Source organism: Amblyomma mixtum, chromosome 1 (assembly GCF_055824585.1).
Source record: "Amblyomma mixtum isolate Tamu chromosome 1, ASM5582458v1, whole genome shotgun sequence".
NCBI lineage: Eukaryota > Metazoa > Arthropoda > Arachnida > Ixodida > Ixodidae > Amblyomma > Amblyomma mixtum.
The window spans coordinates 26,470,393-26,484,930 of NC_143012.1; the positions used below are offsets into that span (position 1 = coordinate 26,470,393).

At 47.4% G+C, this 14,538-nt stretch overlaps 3 protein-coding genes across 7 annotated transcripts in view; 2 read left to right on the plus strand and 1 right to left on the minus strand.

Annotated features, from left to right (window-relative positions):
• Positions 1–164: 164 nt before the first annotated feature.
• Positions 165–3,862, plus strand: MED8 (mediator complex subunit 8). The gene is made up of 7 exons (XM_089546440.1): positions 165–417; positions 499–617; positions 761–905; positions 1,008–1,148; positions 2,063–2,147; positions 2,853–3,011; positions 3,743–3,862. The coding sequence occupies exons 1-7, from the start codon at positions 412–414 to the stop codon at positions 3,820–3,822; spliced, it is 735 nt and encodes a 244-aa protein (XP_089402566.1). The 5' UTR covers positions 165–411; the 3' UTR covers positions 3,823–3,862.
• Positions 3,863–6,298: 2,436 nt separating this feature from the next.
• Positions 6,299–8,890, minus strand: CNPYb (FGF signaling regulator protein canopy b). The gene has a single exon (XM_089546450.1). The coding sequence runs from the start codon at positions 8,533–8,535 to the stop codon at positions 7,900–7,902; it is 636 nt and encodes a 211-aa protein (XP_089402576.1). The 5' UTR covers positions 8,536–8,890; the 3' UTR covers positions 6,299–7,899.
• A 1,201-nt stretch (positions 8,891–10,091) lies between these two features.
• Positions 10,092–14,538, plus strand: part of Art4 (arginine methyltransferase 4) — a 28,547-nt gene continuing 24,100 nt past the window's right edge. Inside the window, exons 1-2 of one of the 5 annotated variants that reach the window (XM_089546485.1) lie at positions 10,092–10,455; positions 14,267–14,401. In XM_089546485.1, coding sequence (XP_089402611.1) covers positions 10,323–10,455; positions 14,267–14,401 — 268 coding nt within the window. In that variant the 5' untranslated portion in view covers positions 10,092–10,322. Of the gene's footprint in view, positions 10,456–10,866; positions 11,019–14,266; positions 14,402–14,538 lie in introns of those variants that run through there. The other 4 variants (XM_089546475.1, XM_089546467.1, XM_089546461.1 and 1 more) reach the window with 4 other exon arrangements.

A 14,538-nucleotide genomic window follows, 5' to 3' on the forward strand; every position in this document is an offset into this window, starting at 1 on the left:
TTTTCTCTGAACTCTAGACATGCAGCGCGAATAAAAATGTGATGAATGTTGGTAGAAAATAAGTCTAAAAACAGAAAATAACTGGACTTTGTTTTGTTTCGAATAACCGATAGGCTTTGAAATAAAACAAATTTGCGTCAGGCAAAGTGGCGCGCGCCATCTTTTTGATACAAAGGGGAAGACTGGTTCATCTATCCAGTCTTGTGAAAGAAAGGGGAAGAAAAAAACAAAAAGTTACAAACGTTATGTTGGTGTCGGTTGCTTCTTAGGCAGCGCACGTTTGGTTGCACTTTTCGTAGTGTTTTTTCATCTTACAGTCAATCGATTGGTTGGGGAGAGACAACTGCTTAGTATTGTTCTGCATTTGTTAGTGGTATTTCGCTGCAAGCAGAGAAAACACCTCGTTGCACCATGGAGGTAAGTGCGCCGCTCCTTGAAACGTGCAAATCTAAGTTGTCAGAGGTTCGGAATGTTTGCATCGCACTCATTTCTTTTCAGAGAGAAGAGAAAGCCTTGGATGTAGCTCTTGATGCCATGATCAGCCGGACTCAGGACTTGAAGAATTCCATTGCAGGCTTCATAGTGAAGCTTGAAACTGAGTACGAAACGCTGCAATGGTGAGTTCTTCGCGTCTCGTTACGATTGTTTCGGTATAACCGACTTGTTGGTCTAGTTCAGTGGATTGCGACGCGAGAGGCTGCGGCAGCAGAAACAGGATTCTTATTTGTGGCATTGCGTCGGCCGGTTGCACTGTTTGCAGGCCGTCAGTTCTCAACAGTTTCGCCCTCCTGTCTGGTCAGCTGAACACCCTCATGAAAGTCCTACGCAATGAGAAGACTCCACCGCTAAGGAACAGAATTTTGCTGCCTCTCTTCTTGAACCCCGAGCGAGATGAAGAGCTTGCCGTACGTACCGCAACGGTTCCAAACGCTTGAACCCTGTGCGAAGTTGATTTTCGCTTGCGCCGGGCTCTTCGTGTGCTCAAAAAAGCGCCATTGCTTTTACAGAAGCTGACTGAGAACCGCATTCAGTTCTTCAATCATGAGGTGGTGCCCGACTATTTGCGCACCAAGCCAGACCCAGAAGTGGAGGCTGCGGAGCTTCAGATCAACACCAAAGCTAACCAGATGTCTCTGGACGCTGGTCAGGTAGGGATGCTTACTTGGTTTTGGTTTTGTGGGGTTTAACGTCCCAAAGCGACTAAGGCTATGAGAGACGCCGTAGTGGAGGGCTCCGGGAATTTCGACCACCTGGGGTTCTTTAACGTGCACTGACATCGCACAGTACACGGGCCTCTAGAATTTCTCCTCCAAAGAAATTCAACCGCCGCGGCCGGGATCGAACCCGCGTCTTGACCCGAAAGACGCGGGTTCGATCCCGGCCGCGGCGGTTGAATTTCTTTGGAGGAGAAATTCTAGAGGCCCGTGTACTGTTCGATGTCAGTGCACGTTAAAGAACCCCAGGTGGTCGAAATTCCCGGAGCCCTCCACTACGGCGTCTCTCATAGCCTTAGTCGCTTTGGGACGTTAAACATGCTTACTGTTTTGCAGTTTAAGGTAGCTGTGTGCCGCCAACTCCAGCACAACTTTTAAGAACCTGGAATGCAAAAAAACATGTTTTTTTTTGGATTAAACAAGGTAGAGGTCTTTGGAGACGTAGAACAAGTGTGCGCAGCTGTCAGTGGTTGTGGCTTCGAATAATTTTTGGTTTCAGAAGACCAGCTCTGCATGCTGAATGCGTTCTGCTTCCAGGTAGCTTGCAGCAAGGGGTTAGGCAAAAGGTCTGCACACGAGTGCAGCCCCCGTTTGATGAAACGACTTAAATGCTACATGGACTAGCTGGCATTGAAGTAACTTGGAGTGGCCTACCGACAGAATCGAAGACCTATCCATTCACTCTTTGCTGTCGACTTGTACAGAATGATGGAGCACATTGTGTGTATGATGCATGCAGGCCAAAGAACACTGCAACATTGGCTGTCATGGTCTGTGAGGAGCACTTCAATGGTGCTTCATATACTTCTTGCTCACAGTGCTCAACTTGTCCATTTCTTTACTTTCAGAAACAAATAGCTTCGCTCAACAAAATTGTTAACACCATCGAGACGCTGCTCAAGACCACACGAGAGGACTGGGAGAGCACATCAAGTGAGTTCTCATTTGTGTTAATTGCTTGCTCCATTCACCAGGCTTGGTTTGGTTTATGGGGTTTAACGTCCCAAAGCGACTAAGGCTGTGAGAGACGTCGTAGTGGAGGGCTGCGGAAATTTAGACCACCTGGGGTCTAAACCAAACCAAACCAAACCATTCACCAGGCCTGCCTTGTGGTGTACATTTACTAGTTCTCATAGTTGGCCGGCCCTCACTTGATTTGAGCATGCGGAGCAACGAGGTACCACAGCATACATAACAGTAGGCACTCATTTATTTATGCAACTGCGTTCCTTTCGCTATAAGGTTCCAGTAGTGTTACTGTTAAGCTCAAGCATTTGGTGAAATTGTCACATTCTCAGCCAAGTACTTTTGCTGTTCACAGTGCACTCAACATGAATGTTCTGATGGAATCAGTGCTCTTTTTCTTTATCTCGTGTAAACTTAGGTGTAACTTGAAATTTGTATCAAAGCACACAAACATTTCATAAAACCACACATATGCCTGTTCATCCATTTTGAAACTGGAATGGATTTTTTCCGATTCTTGAGTGAGTGATAACAGGCCAAGCTTCAAGTACGTGCTGGCATGTGGGACGGGGAGAACGAAGGGGGTCTTCCACCAGATGTGTGAATGACCGTCGATGGGGATTAACTCATCACCTGCAGTTATAACAGGTTTGCCACCTCTGTTCTTTACAGGTCAACGCAGTGCCCTTGCCCAAACATCCTCCCTGGCAGACACCAATGCCCTGATTGGTGCCCTGAGCACCGGCAAAGTTCTGCGGCCCAGCCTTGGCTCCCCCAAGAGCCAGTCCCCACTGCCCACAGCTCAGCCCAGAGGTGCCAAGGCCTTCTCTAGTAAGCACCACGTTCAACATGTGCTTGCCACCGCAGTGAATCTGAAACAGTTATGTGGCCAACAAATGGGGACGGGGGGGGGGCACTGTCCAATGGAGCAATGTCAATGACCATCTGGCACTTGACAGCTGCCTCCGTCTAGACAGCTAAAGGCAACTTCTCTGCTAGCCAATGCCGACCAGAGGTGTACAGGTCCACATTTAGTGCTGATAACATTAGTCACCACAGAGCACTTCTGCTGTTCTGGATAAAGAGCGTGTTAAGGTTGGCAAGCAAAAATTGATGTTCAGTACACATTTCGCTTCTGTCCTCCAAAAACATAATCTCTGTGATGCAAGCTAACTTGAAAGTATGATCACTTGTAAGGTAGAAACATAGCTATGCAGGATTCTTTCTGCTTATAACTGGAAAGAACCTGAGTGCTTGTATGGCCTCTTGAGATTACAAGCTTTTACTGTTTGCGTGCCAATCAAGTAGAATGGGAGAACAGTGTTCTGAAGTGTACTTTGGTACTTAGCAATGCAAAAAAGGATGGCTAGTTGCTTGAACATTTTAAATGCCACAAACAGTGAAACCATCGTTTTTGTTGGTGCCTGACTACAGCACACCTCATACCTTCTGGAAACTTGCTCGACCAGAAGAATCTGATGTAAAACATTGCATGTGGTGTTGATGCAGTGTTCTCCGAGGCTGGAGGACAGTATTTAAGTGAGTGCCCTTCTTTCTTCCAGTGCACCCTGGAGGCAAGATGCCAAGTGCCATCAAGACCAACATCAAGTCAGCCGGCGCCTCTCACCCTTACGGGAGGTGACTGCTCGGCGCTCATTATTAAAGCTTCTCTCACTCTCCCACCCCCTTGTTTCGACTCTACTCTATACAGGGCTTATGGTGATAACATTTTTCTCTAGCCCATTTTGTCCAGAGTTGGCTCCGTGCCTATGCATGCCTCTGTGACTCTTTGAAAACTCGATACAATTTTTGTTCTTAGTAAATTAGATTGCTTGGCTGTTTGTGGTCTGCATTGATGCTTTTCAGCAGCTAAAGGTGCATTTATTGATGAGAAAAACAACATTTGAAAATTTTTTATTTTTTTCATGCCAGTTGATTCAAACGTGTGACTAGAGCACTGCACGGGCCTGAATTTGAGGCCCGAGCCCGGCCCGGGCCCGCGACCTGAAGCCCGAGCCCGGCCCAGGCCCGGGCCCGCTAAATTATCGCTCTAGTGAGCCCGGCCCGGCCCGGGAATCCCGGAGTGAAGCCCAGCCCAGGCCCGGCCCAGCCCAGGCCCGGCCCGGCCCGTTTGAGCAAGTAGACTGCTACTACACCGATAAGGAACTGGCCGACAAAGGTTCTGAAACCGCAGTTTGGCTTAAAGAAAGTTGGTTCTTTTTAACCCAGAAGGAAGTGATGAAGAGTAGTTCTCGCCAGGCCCGTCTTTTGGAGACTGATCTTGTGTAGGTGGGCAAAGATAAACTCTGAAGTTTCGAGAGTCAAATAAAAAGGGCTGCATACACGCGTAGTAGTCTACTCTGCGTTCCCCCATGATTGTAATCAGTTATATTCTGCCGCCTGCGAAGTATAAATATTAAAGCTGCCTAGCAAGCAGTAGGATGACATTTTTTTTACTGAATGCGATCTCACAGGTTGAGCTCATAGCCGAACTGGTCACCTTTCAGCAGAAACGAAAAGCTAAAAAGCTTGAGTATTTGATGGTAAGTGCTTGAAGACCATAAGCATCCTAAACTAATTGTTCTTCCCTAATGCATTTCTAATAGTGTATAGGTATGTTTTCGGAACGCGAATGATCAATGGCCAATTAAGGCCCGTTGAATTTTACTCTTACTGCACCGCGGCGTGGAAATAAGGAAATAAATAAGTCAATGAATAAAGCTTAGTCTTTTGCTCAGCGTGTACTATAACTGATAGCTCATCCGTGTCGCTACTTCAATGCCACAGTTCTGCACTTCACTCTGCAATATTGAATGAAAAGTCGAACACCAGCCGTTTCTGCACGGACCGAAGCCTGGCTCGGGCCCGCAGCTTTAAGCCCGAGCCCGGCCCGGGCCCGCAACTTCGGTCCCGGGCCCAGCCCAGGCCCAGCAAAATAAATCATGTCCCGGCCCGGCCCGACCCGCGGGCCGGGCCAGGCCTGGGCTTTTGGGCTGGCCCGAGCCCGTGCAGTGCACTACGTGTGACCTCTGCACCGAAAAGGACTCTCCGTGATCACAATTTGGAATTGAATGCTGGCATGGCTTAGTGTCAGAGAACCGCATAGAAAAATTGGTCTTGACATGTTTGCAGTTTGTTTCCTTTCCATAAGCCTGGCAAGTTGTCACAGTGCTGACACCGCACTTCCATCAACACCTCGGCAAACACACTGCACAGCCACACACACCGCGTAGCTCTAGTAAGCTGAATGATGAAGTAATGTCATTCTCCCTTTTTGTCTCTTCACTATTACATCATGATGTTGTACAGTCTGAACAGCCAGTCTGAACAGAGGGTGATGGTGGTGTCAGTGTTCGCATTAATCCGCACCACTGTTCAAGATAGTAGTGGATGCCAAGTTGTATGCAACAGCCATAGCAGTGGCATTGGTTACAGGGCAATGGTTTCGGAAGCGCAAGTCAAGCAAAAACAGGACACCAAATAAAATTCGGCGGGTTTGCGTAAAGCTAAATATCCTGCATTCAGTTTCTCCAAATTTTTTGCAAGTTCAGAAAAATTTTTTGCTTGTTATCACTTGTGTAGGTCGTCCTATGGTCATGTATTTCAGATGTGGTCAGCTAACAGACTCGTGACAGTATAATGCGGCTCTCATGTGCCTGCTGTGTCAAGGTTAGTAGTGTGATGAATTCTTGCACAGCAGCCACAGCAACCCAACAAACAGCCTGGATTTGAAAAGGTTGAGTGAACACCTCCACACGTATTTGCATCTAAGAAATGGACACCAAGCCACTTTTTGTTCACTACTCCCACAAAAAGAGCAGGTGAACCTAACGACAAGCTTCTCTGCTTGCCATTGTCTTCCCACTGCTGAAAGATGCCCACATAAACTCTACGTTTCACTAACCTTTTCCATAACGAATGACTGTGGAAAGGGAAGGACCCCCAAGACATGCATTGTGATCTGACTGGCAGATTTTTACGTGCCAAAGCAAATCTGCAGAAGGCTCTGGATTAATTTTTATTGGCTTGGTTTCCTTCAAGGACCGCCAAAATCTCAATTTACAGCCGCTTTTCCATTTCACATCCGTTGAAATGTAGTCACTGCAGCTAGGTTGAGCTTGGCAGAACACCATAGCTGCCAAGCCACCTTGGAAGGTATGCATTATAGATGAACCAAAGGACTACGCCTAGGATGGCGCTTGGAACAACACAACTTTCTCGACTCTTGGATGCAGCGGTCCTATCTGCACTATGCATTTCTTGAACTTTCTTCACCCCAAAGTGGTTTTTCCAGAGAAAATTTCCTGCTTGGGGCAGAAAAGCAGTCTTCCACTGAATCAGTAGTACAGTGCATGGGCCGTGTCATTGCACAGTTCCAGCACTTTCCAGCTCTTAGTAGTGAAAGCTTGAATGTGATTGAAATGCCATCACACACAGTGCATGCAAAGGTTTACTTGCCTGAAAAAGTAGAGACCTTCTTTTCACAACTTAATCATACATTTACTGAATGAGGAGTGCTGATAATCCACACATATTCAAGTAGACGCGACAAAAATGTGCAGACTAGCTCCAAACGTCGCATGCAACAGACCTGCTGCGACTATTCTGCAATTGATGCCCTATAGCAATTGGAAACACGATAATATACGTATAAATACCAGACGTGTAGCAACACTGCAGTGGCAGTTAAATGGACGACTTCACGGCATATTCAGACCCACAATGCTTTGCGGCACACGCTCGGACCACATGTGTTGCCAATTATAACCGAGCACAATGGCACACTTCGCACCTAGTAGACTTGGTGTACACTCTGTAGCACAATGCGCTCGTACATTAAGCAGTCTAGCCTAAAGAGCTGACCATGGTGGGCACTTTGTAAAGAAGTGGCTTGTGACATGTCGCACTATACACACGTTGTTCACTGGAGGAAAGGTGTATTATACGTTAAGAACACCTTCCAGTAGCCGTTAGTATGCTGGTAACATACAGCACTAAGTTTTTTGAGCTGATCCATGCTTCACATATGTAATGGCATTGCATTTTCAAGTATAGCTAATATGTGGTCATTCAATGGCACATTTGCTGGTTTATGACGGTGGTGCTTTGCTGCTGTCTTAATGATTTGTTGCAAGCCCGCTTACAATGCTGAACTGCTTGCTGCTCTATTTCTCTGAAGGGTGGTTTCCAAACTGGATTCAGCTCTCTGAAAATCAAATAATATTTATATAAAAAATGGTAATGCGATACTGCTGGCAAGTTTTGTTTAAAAAAGGTGTGTTAAGAGATGTTTTGTCATAGAGTACATTTAGGCGTATGCACAGTGTATATCGTGTATCACCATCATACCAAAGTGCTCATTCTGATAGCACGTCAATAACACACACACTCAGAGTTTGTCCACACATTCAAACCACCTGCACCCAATCCTTGTCCCAAACCATAGCTTGAAACTGTCCAATAATGTGATGAACAGGATCGCACCAGCCTCTCCACTTTTCTGCACATACCAGGACACTCTAGTTAAGCTATCTTGCATTCTTAACGCTGGACTTAGTGTTGCACAAAGATGCTTGCTCTCTCTTTCTGACCTCCATGCGCGTCTTGCACCCATCACCGAGTGATACACCAGACTTAAGTTTTCTGCCGTGCTTCTACGTGCGTTGAAACAGTGCTGCCAACTCATAATTCACAGTCGATGCTTGCCACTGGGCGCGCCTCAGAGTTCGGACTTTCGCGCCGCCTGCTCGTCGTCGCCCGGAAACGGGTCGTCCAGGCATTCCGCGTCACCCTTGCGCAGCACTCGGTCGCGGCACAGGTAGGCACTTAGCGGCTGCTGCTGGCTACCGAAGTACCAGCGCTCGATGTCGGCCTCGTACTGCTCGACCAGGGCCTCGCACTGACTCTTCAGCTGCGTCACCTCGGCCGACGGCGAGTCCCAGAGCTCGTAGGGGATGCCCAGATCCACCTTGACGCCCTTGGCCACCAGGCCGTGCAGCGTGCGGAAGGTGGTACTGGTGCCCTTAGCGAAGCGCGTGCTGTCCTTTCGCTCCTTGTGCACACTGTAGTCTAGCAAGCGGTCGCAGACACCGTCCAGCGACTCCACGAGCCGCAGCTCGGAGACCGTGTACTTCTTCCGCTTGCGGCCGCCGTCCAGGCTGTATCCGGTCTCGATCACGTCGTGAGTCTTGCCGGTCTCGCCGAGGCGCGCCTCCAGCTCGACGGCCAAGTACTTGCAGGCTTCGCATCGGGATGCGTACTTGACACCGTATTGAGCCTCCTCGAAGCTCTCTTCCTTTGCGCTGACGCCCAGCAGCGCCCCGAGTGAAACCGCCAGGAGCCACAAGCCACGCATCGTCTCTCTCCGATGCTGGGCGGGAGCCACGAACTGGCCTTTCGAATGGTCTTACAGTCGCCGTAGGAAAGCAAACAGACCGCCAGCAACGCAAGCAGGCATATTGCTCTTTCCGATTAGATAAGGAGCCCAACCAGAAGTCCGGCGCTGCTGTCGTCCGGAAAGGCGCGTGTTCGCGTGAAGCGGACAGCCTGCAGCCAGTACACTACCTACACGCTGCGAAAGAACCACTGAACTTCACTTGTAGCGAAGGACAGCACCAACTATAGGCAGCAACACCAGCGAAAAGGGTGTTTCTTTAACGCCGCCTGTACTGTCTGTTACAACAGCGCGAATTAAAACACGGGAGAGCCGCGAACTGAACTGTTCAGCAGTTACAAAACGCTCAGCATAGTAACTCTCTCCAAAAATCAACACATTATCCGATGCAATTTTTAGACGCAAACCGATGCAGTCGCCATCTATGAGGCATATTTTTAGCTACTTTTCAAAATTTTTAACGTAAAAAACGCGGTGAATAGTTTACCTTAACTCCGGTTTTGGCGCGACAGTCGGTTAATTTTTAAACGTTGCGTCAAGAGGGTGTTAGGTTTTTGGTTTACGGGTTGCACAACTAGTATCGTCAAAGACTTCTGAACTGGGTGCTCTGCGGTCATGGGGTAAAAAAAAAACTTTTCTGCGGACCATGGAGGAAGGAACATGCTGCGGACATTCTTTCCTGCGCGCCTGTCAAGGTAGCCAAGGTGCCAAGGACCATGGAGTGGATCTGCTCGTGCATCTGCAAGGCCTGCTGTTCTTTGTGACCATACCACGATGAGCGCAGTGTTCCAGAAGACTGTGACCATACAATCGCCACTTTCTACGACAGGTCTTTAAGGTTGGTCAGTGTTCAGTGAAATAAAAATCTTGCGTCGCGGCTACAGTACACTGCAGAAATTACAGGAAGCAGCTGCGATGCTTGAAAGGGCTCCGTGTGAAGTCAGAGGAAAGAAGTAATAATGAAAATCACGACGATACGAAACACAACTGTTATAAACCCCGCTACCCTTTGGGGTCACAGTATTTAAGCGGTTATCGTACTGAGGAAAGGGAGAGGAGGAATAACTGTTCTTGAAGAAAAGAAAGTAACAGGGTGCCAGGCTTCACGTTGCAAACGCCCGGTTGAGTGTAGAAGGGTAGAAAACTGCTACGCTAGCAGAGCGCACTTAGCAAAAAGGGGAGATTGCTTGTCTGTATGATAAATAAATTTAGACAAATGGTGGAGGATCAGTGACAGGTGAGGTGCTATATAGACAGGAAAGTAAAAAAAAGAAAATCGAGAAGGAAAACCTTTAAACTGAAGAATTCAGTCGATATTGAATCGACGAATAAAATGTTATATTAACTGATTTGAGAACTAAGTGATGGCAAGCTCGTGGCTCGTTGTTCAGTTCTTTTTTTGGCTGAACTTTATTAAAAAAATTGAGAACTGCAGCGCGTGGCAGTGCGAGCGTGCATGATTCAGCCCATTTCGCTCGAATGACAGCAACGTCACCTATGTCATCTGTCCACGCTCTATCAGAACGCCATGCTTTACACATACGTCCATCAATCGAGAATTGCGCTGATTGTCCATGTGCAAATCATACCATAAAAATAAGAGGGAGAAGGATCGTGGTGCTAATGTGATCTAAATTATGGAGTTCAGCAGACAAGTGTTGCGCAGCGGCTGTCCCAACGCGTCACTTTTCTTCCTTTACGTCGAGTGATTATGCACCTGCACCTGGCGGTGGCTGGCAGTTGTAAATATGGCGGCCACGTTTGAAGGGGTGCTTTTATCCAGTCTGTCCGATACCGGTGAAATAACTCAGAAGTTTCCCATCCCTTTACTTCTGACAGTCGCCGACGAGTCGGATAACCTCATCGTGAAGTTCAAGAAGCGTGAGTTGAGCCGTTCATCGGCGCCCTGCGTCGTTCGCCGGTCCTCCGGAGTGGGCCTTCTTTGTCTCCGCGCGCATTGTTTACTGTAGTCCATGTCGCACGTTCTCTAATCTATTTAGGCCTAAGGCATTTTGATCGGCCCGTCGCGGTTTTATTTACGGTATCCCGATTGTCGAGAACCGTTTACTCATTCGGAGCCACCATGGTGGCGGTCGCGTTCGAAAGTGCGCTCTCTTGCGACATCCCAGGTGCCCGTGCGCGTGGTGCACTGGCCAGCTTCGCACAGCCGGCGTCGCGCGGCGGACGCGGCGTTTCTCGAACCTGCAGGCGCAACGCCGCGTCAGAACCGCGGGTCGCGAAAGTACCACCGCTAGCGCGCAGTTTCAGGTCCGCCGAGAAGTGCGCCGCGGGCAGTGCTGCGAAGCGGCTCACGAGGGGCGCATCAGTTCGTGCCAGCCCCTCGGCGTTCGCACGGCGTGCAGGTTATCGCGAACGGATCGCACGCGGGCCCGTCGCTGTGCTGCGCACTAATGATGTTCACGTAATGTGGCGAGAAGTACGAGGTACTGCCGACCTTTGTCTTCTCTGCGCTGTTATATACCTGAGGTAAATTCGTGAGAAATGCCCGTTCATGCACGCGTCGAGAGGTGCGCGCGTGATTGGTCCCGATCGCTTCTTTTGAGGCAGCTACGGAATCTTGGAGGAATTCTGTGCGTTTATGCTTGAACCATATAAGTCGGGTTATTTTGTGGCACAAAATAGGTGCGACACATTCGGGAGGAAGTCTCAGGATTAAATCTGTGAAGGGTTTTCCTGGGAGAACTGTCGAATCATGGTTAGAATCGAGCATGGCCGTTGTTCGGACGTTCTAAGTATGCATAGTTGACAACGAAATGTCTCTTAGCCATGTGTAAAGATTGGTGAATGAACTTGTTGTTAACAGAGTCATCGAAATTCTTGCGGAACGAGTGGCCTGCAAAAAAATATCTTTCTTGCCCTAACTGATACCTAGAGTAGGTGCCATGCGTGCCAGAAAATTGATTACAGTTATTAAGAGGTTAGGACGTATTTCAGAAAGGTTCCCAGTATGCATAAAAGTATACTGCTTACAGATTGTGGATGGAGCTTATAGATTGGCGAGGTGCTTGTTCACGTGAAATAGCTGTGGCTAATGCACTGCAGAATAAAATGAGAACAGCTCTGTGATGTGGTGCAGTAGTTGATTTGACAGGCTGAATAAATGGTCAAGAGGTGAATGACCAAGGCTCTTGTAACAATGCGCCTATGGAAGTCCCCTTAGCCTGTGTCTTTTGGAGGCACTGTCAGATGGGCGGAGGAAAGAGCAATAGAAGGGAGAAATGTGTGGAATACTTGCTAGTTTGCGGTGTTATAGGTACTTGTTCATTGATTACTATTAGTCCTCCTTGGGGGAGGCTGTAGTGAGTTATTCAGTAAATTAAAATGATGAAGCAAGCAGTTATTACATTGCAGCTCATTATGCCTCATATTACCTGAACTGAATTTTTAGTCAGCCACCATTTGGCTGTTGAAACTGCTAGGGACGGCTGATTCCATGTAGTTTCCGTTACTTATGTCTCATGCACCATTCCAAATGCCGTTTGTGCGATGCACACACATTCGCGCTCAAGAGAATAAACCGAAGTAATAAGAGTCTCCTCTGTTGTACGTTGTCAAAAATGCAACCAATAATTCATTTCCAGAGCATTGTGTGAAGTGCTAGGTTTGATTCACCTACTGTTTTTTTTCTTTTTGTTCTGGCTTTGTGTGGCTACCAGCATTCTTTGTTCTCTCACATCTGTGTGATGCCTGCTGTCAGGTTTGTCTCGAGTTCGCCTTCCCTAGTGGTCCAGAATTCTTGGTTCATGAGGGGATTCAGCATCACGACGCTGAACTGCACCAAAGTTGTTAGAGCAGATGTTGCAGTTGAGAGGAAACGTCTGGTGGTGCATCTGCCATTCCAGCATTTTCAGACGCTGCTTCAAACTGTCCTGGCGATCCATGCCCAATTCATAAGTAATGCAGGCTCTCTGGAAAACATGAAAGGGTTGGTGTCGTTGTGGACAAGCTTCTGGTTTCTTGAGAAGGACTTGTGTTAAAGCTTCACTCCGTTATGCGAATCTGATGATAGGGAGTAATGCATGGTGTTTTGTGTCGCCAAATTTGCACAGTCATTGCGCATTGCATTGCATTCTGATTTGATAGCGAGTCTTATTTGGGCGAGGAAAATAATTAGTCCAAGTTACAGCTGTATAAATGAACAGGTGCAGCATGTGGATCGATGCAGTTATGCTGTTCTTTGCAAAATATTACAGCCGTACGCACTAGGAAAGGCTGTGAAAATTAAAACAAAATCCTGCCTGCACTTCCTCTCGTTCTAAGCAGTCTCCTTTCTTTGCTGGGAGTGGAACAGCCACATGTGCACTATATAAATGGCTCAAAGGATTTCACTGATCGATCATCCTGATTGACGGGTGACGTCGTTCCTGGCATTTGGAACTTTGGTAGATGGCAGCGTACGGCCACGGTCATTCTCTGCACCTCTTGTTTTTGAATCTGAAAAAGCAGAGGGTTTAGCTTCACTTTTGTGCTCATTTCTCTGAGGCCTGTGTATTGTATTTTCACTTTGACTTTTGTGCGTCTCAAGTTTATTGTGTCCTCGTGCATCTGTGCCGTGTAGCCGCATTTTGAATTTGCGGCTTATGTGTTACCGTGCTGCACAGCTCCATCGAAAACAGAGCAGTTATAACACGGAGAAACAAAAGCAAAAATTATGCAGGTTATGCACGCTGGGCAAAAGTATCTATTCAAATTGTAATTGATATTATTCGATAGTAATCAATTCAAAACAGAGTTGCCAGGTTCATCTCAGACAGCTATAGCCACCAATCCAGTGTGACTGAAATGAAAAAAAGGCCTTGCCTCTAAAAAAACGCCGCTGAGTTGTTTCACTCCTATGCTTGGTGCTCAAGTATGTATATATAGATAGGCCTTCGCCCCTGCCACTTTGCACTGTGTTGAACACTTCTAGACGGTTGCATCACAGTGCAAGTTTTTCACGCATCTTCGGACTTACAGAGGCTTTCAATTCATCGACACTTCCCCGCGTCTTATCACTTTGGAATGAACTTCCCGATTTGATTGCGTCATTAAATAATCCTGCTCAATTCCGTGAGCAAGTTTGTAGCTTGTACTGCTAGAAAAATGCACCTTTAGATGTGTTGCCAAGCTTGTTTTCCTTTCTGTATCAGTTGTCTTGCATATTTTGTGTGCATCTCCGGTTATTCTATTCAGTAGTGTCCATGAATATTCTATTAATGTTTAGGAATTCTTCTGCATTGTTTTTTTAATAATGCACTAAGCAGTGTTTTACCCCTTGTTTACTGTGATCCACTTCGATATTGTAACCTCCTTATGCAATGCCTTTCGGGGCGCGCAAGGTTCAGTGCATAAATAAATAAATATACATGAGTCATGGCATGGAATTCACCTGCGCTAGCGGAGTAATTTATAATTTAGTTTTTTCTTCTGATGTGATTTCGGTTTAAAAAGCTGAACAGCACGTCACAGATGATATGAGGTTTCCTTAGGCCTGTAAAACCTGCTATATAATTGCTCTTGATTCATGCACTGTCCTGCTGCACATTTTTTTTTTAATTAATGTCATTAGGCATTTGCAGCTCCGGGCTGTCGATTGCTATATCTCGTCGTAATGCTTGTGTGTATCGTTGGACGGAAATGTTGTGCCATCTGTCGGTTGTTTTAGCAACTCCTTTTTTTTTTTTTTCTGCAGGGGAGAGCAATGGCCCCGAGGCAGTGCACGAAGTGGAGATCTTCAAGGAGACGGACACAGCCCGCGTGGGCAAGCGTGCCTTCGTTATCACCCACGCCAAGGGCACGCTCATGGTGCTGTTCCCCAGCAACCAGGGTATGTTCAGCGTGCGTGATGATGATGCAGTTGGTTGTGTAGTCGTCAGCTGGAGGTTGATGGGGTCTCTTTAATGGGGCCGTGCAGTTGATTCTGCGGAGGACTGGGAGTGCATTGTGGAACCAAAATTCAAAGCG

Coding starts and splice junctions, on each gene's coding strand:
- MED8 (XM_089546440.1), top strand. Junction 618..760: donor GAGTACGAAACGCTGCAATG/GTGAGTTCTTCG, acceptor CACTGTTTGCAG/GCCGTCAGTTCTCAACAGTT. Junction 3,012..3,742: donor AGGTGCCAAGGCCTTCTCTA/GTAAGCACCACG, acceptor TCTTTCTTCCAG/TGCACCCTGGAGGCAAGATG.
- CNPYb (XM_089546450.1), bottom strand. CDS start 8,535: ATGCGTGGCTTGTGGCTCCTGGCGGTTTCACTCGGGGCGCTGCTGGGC.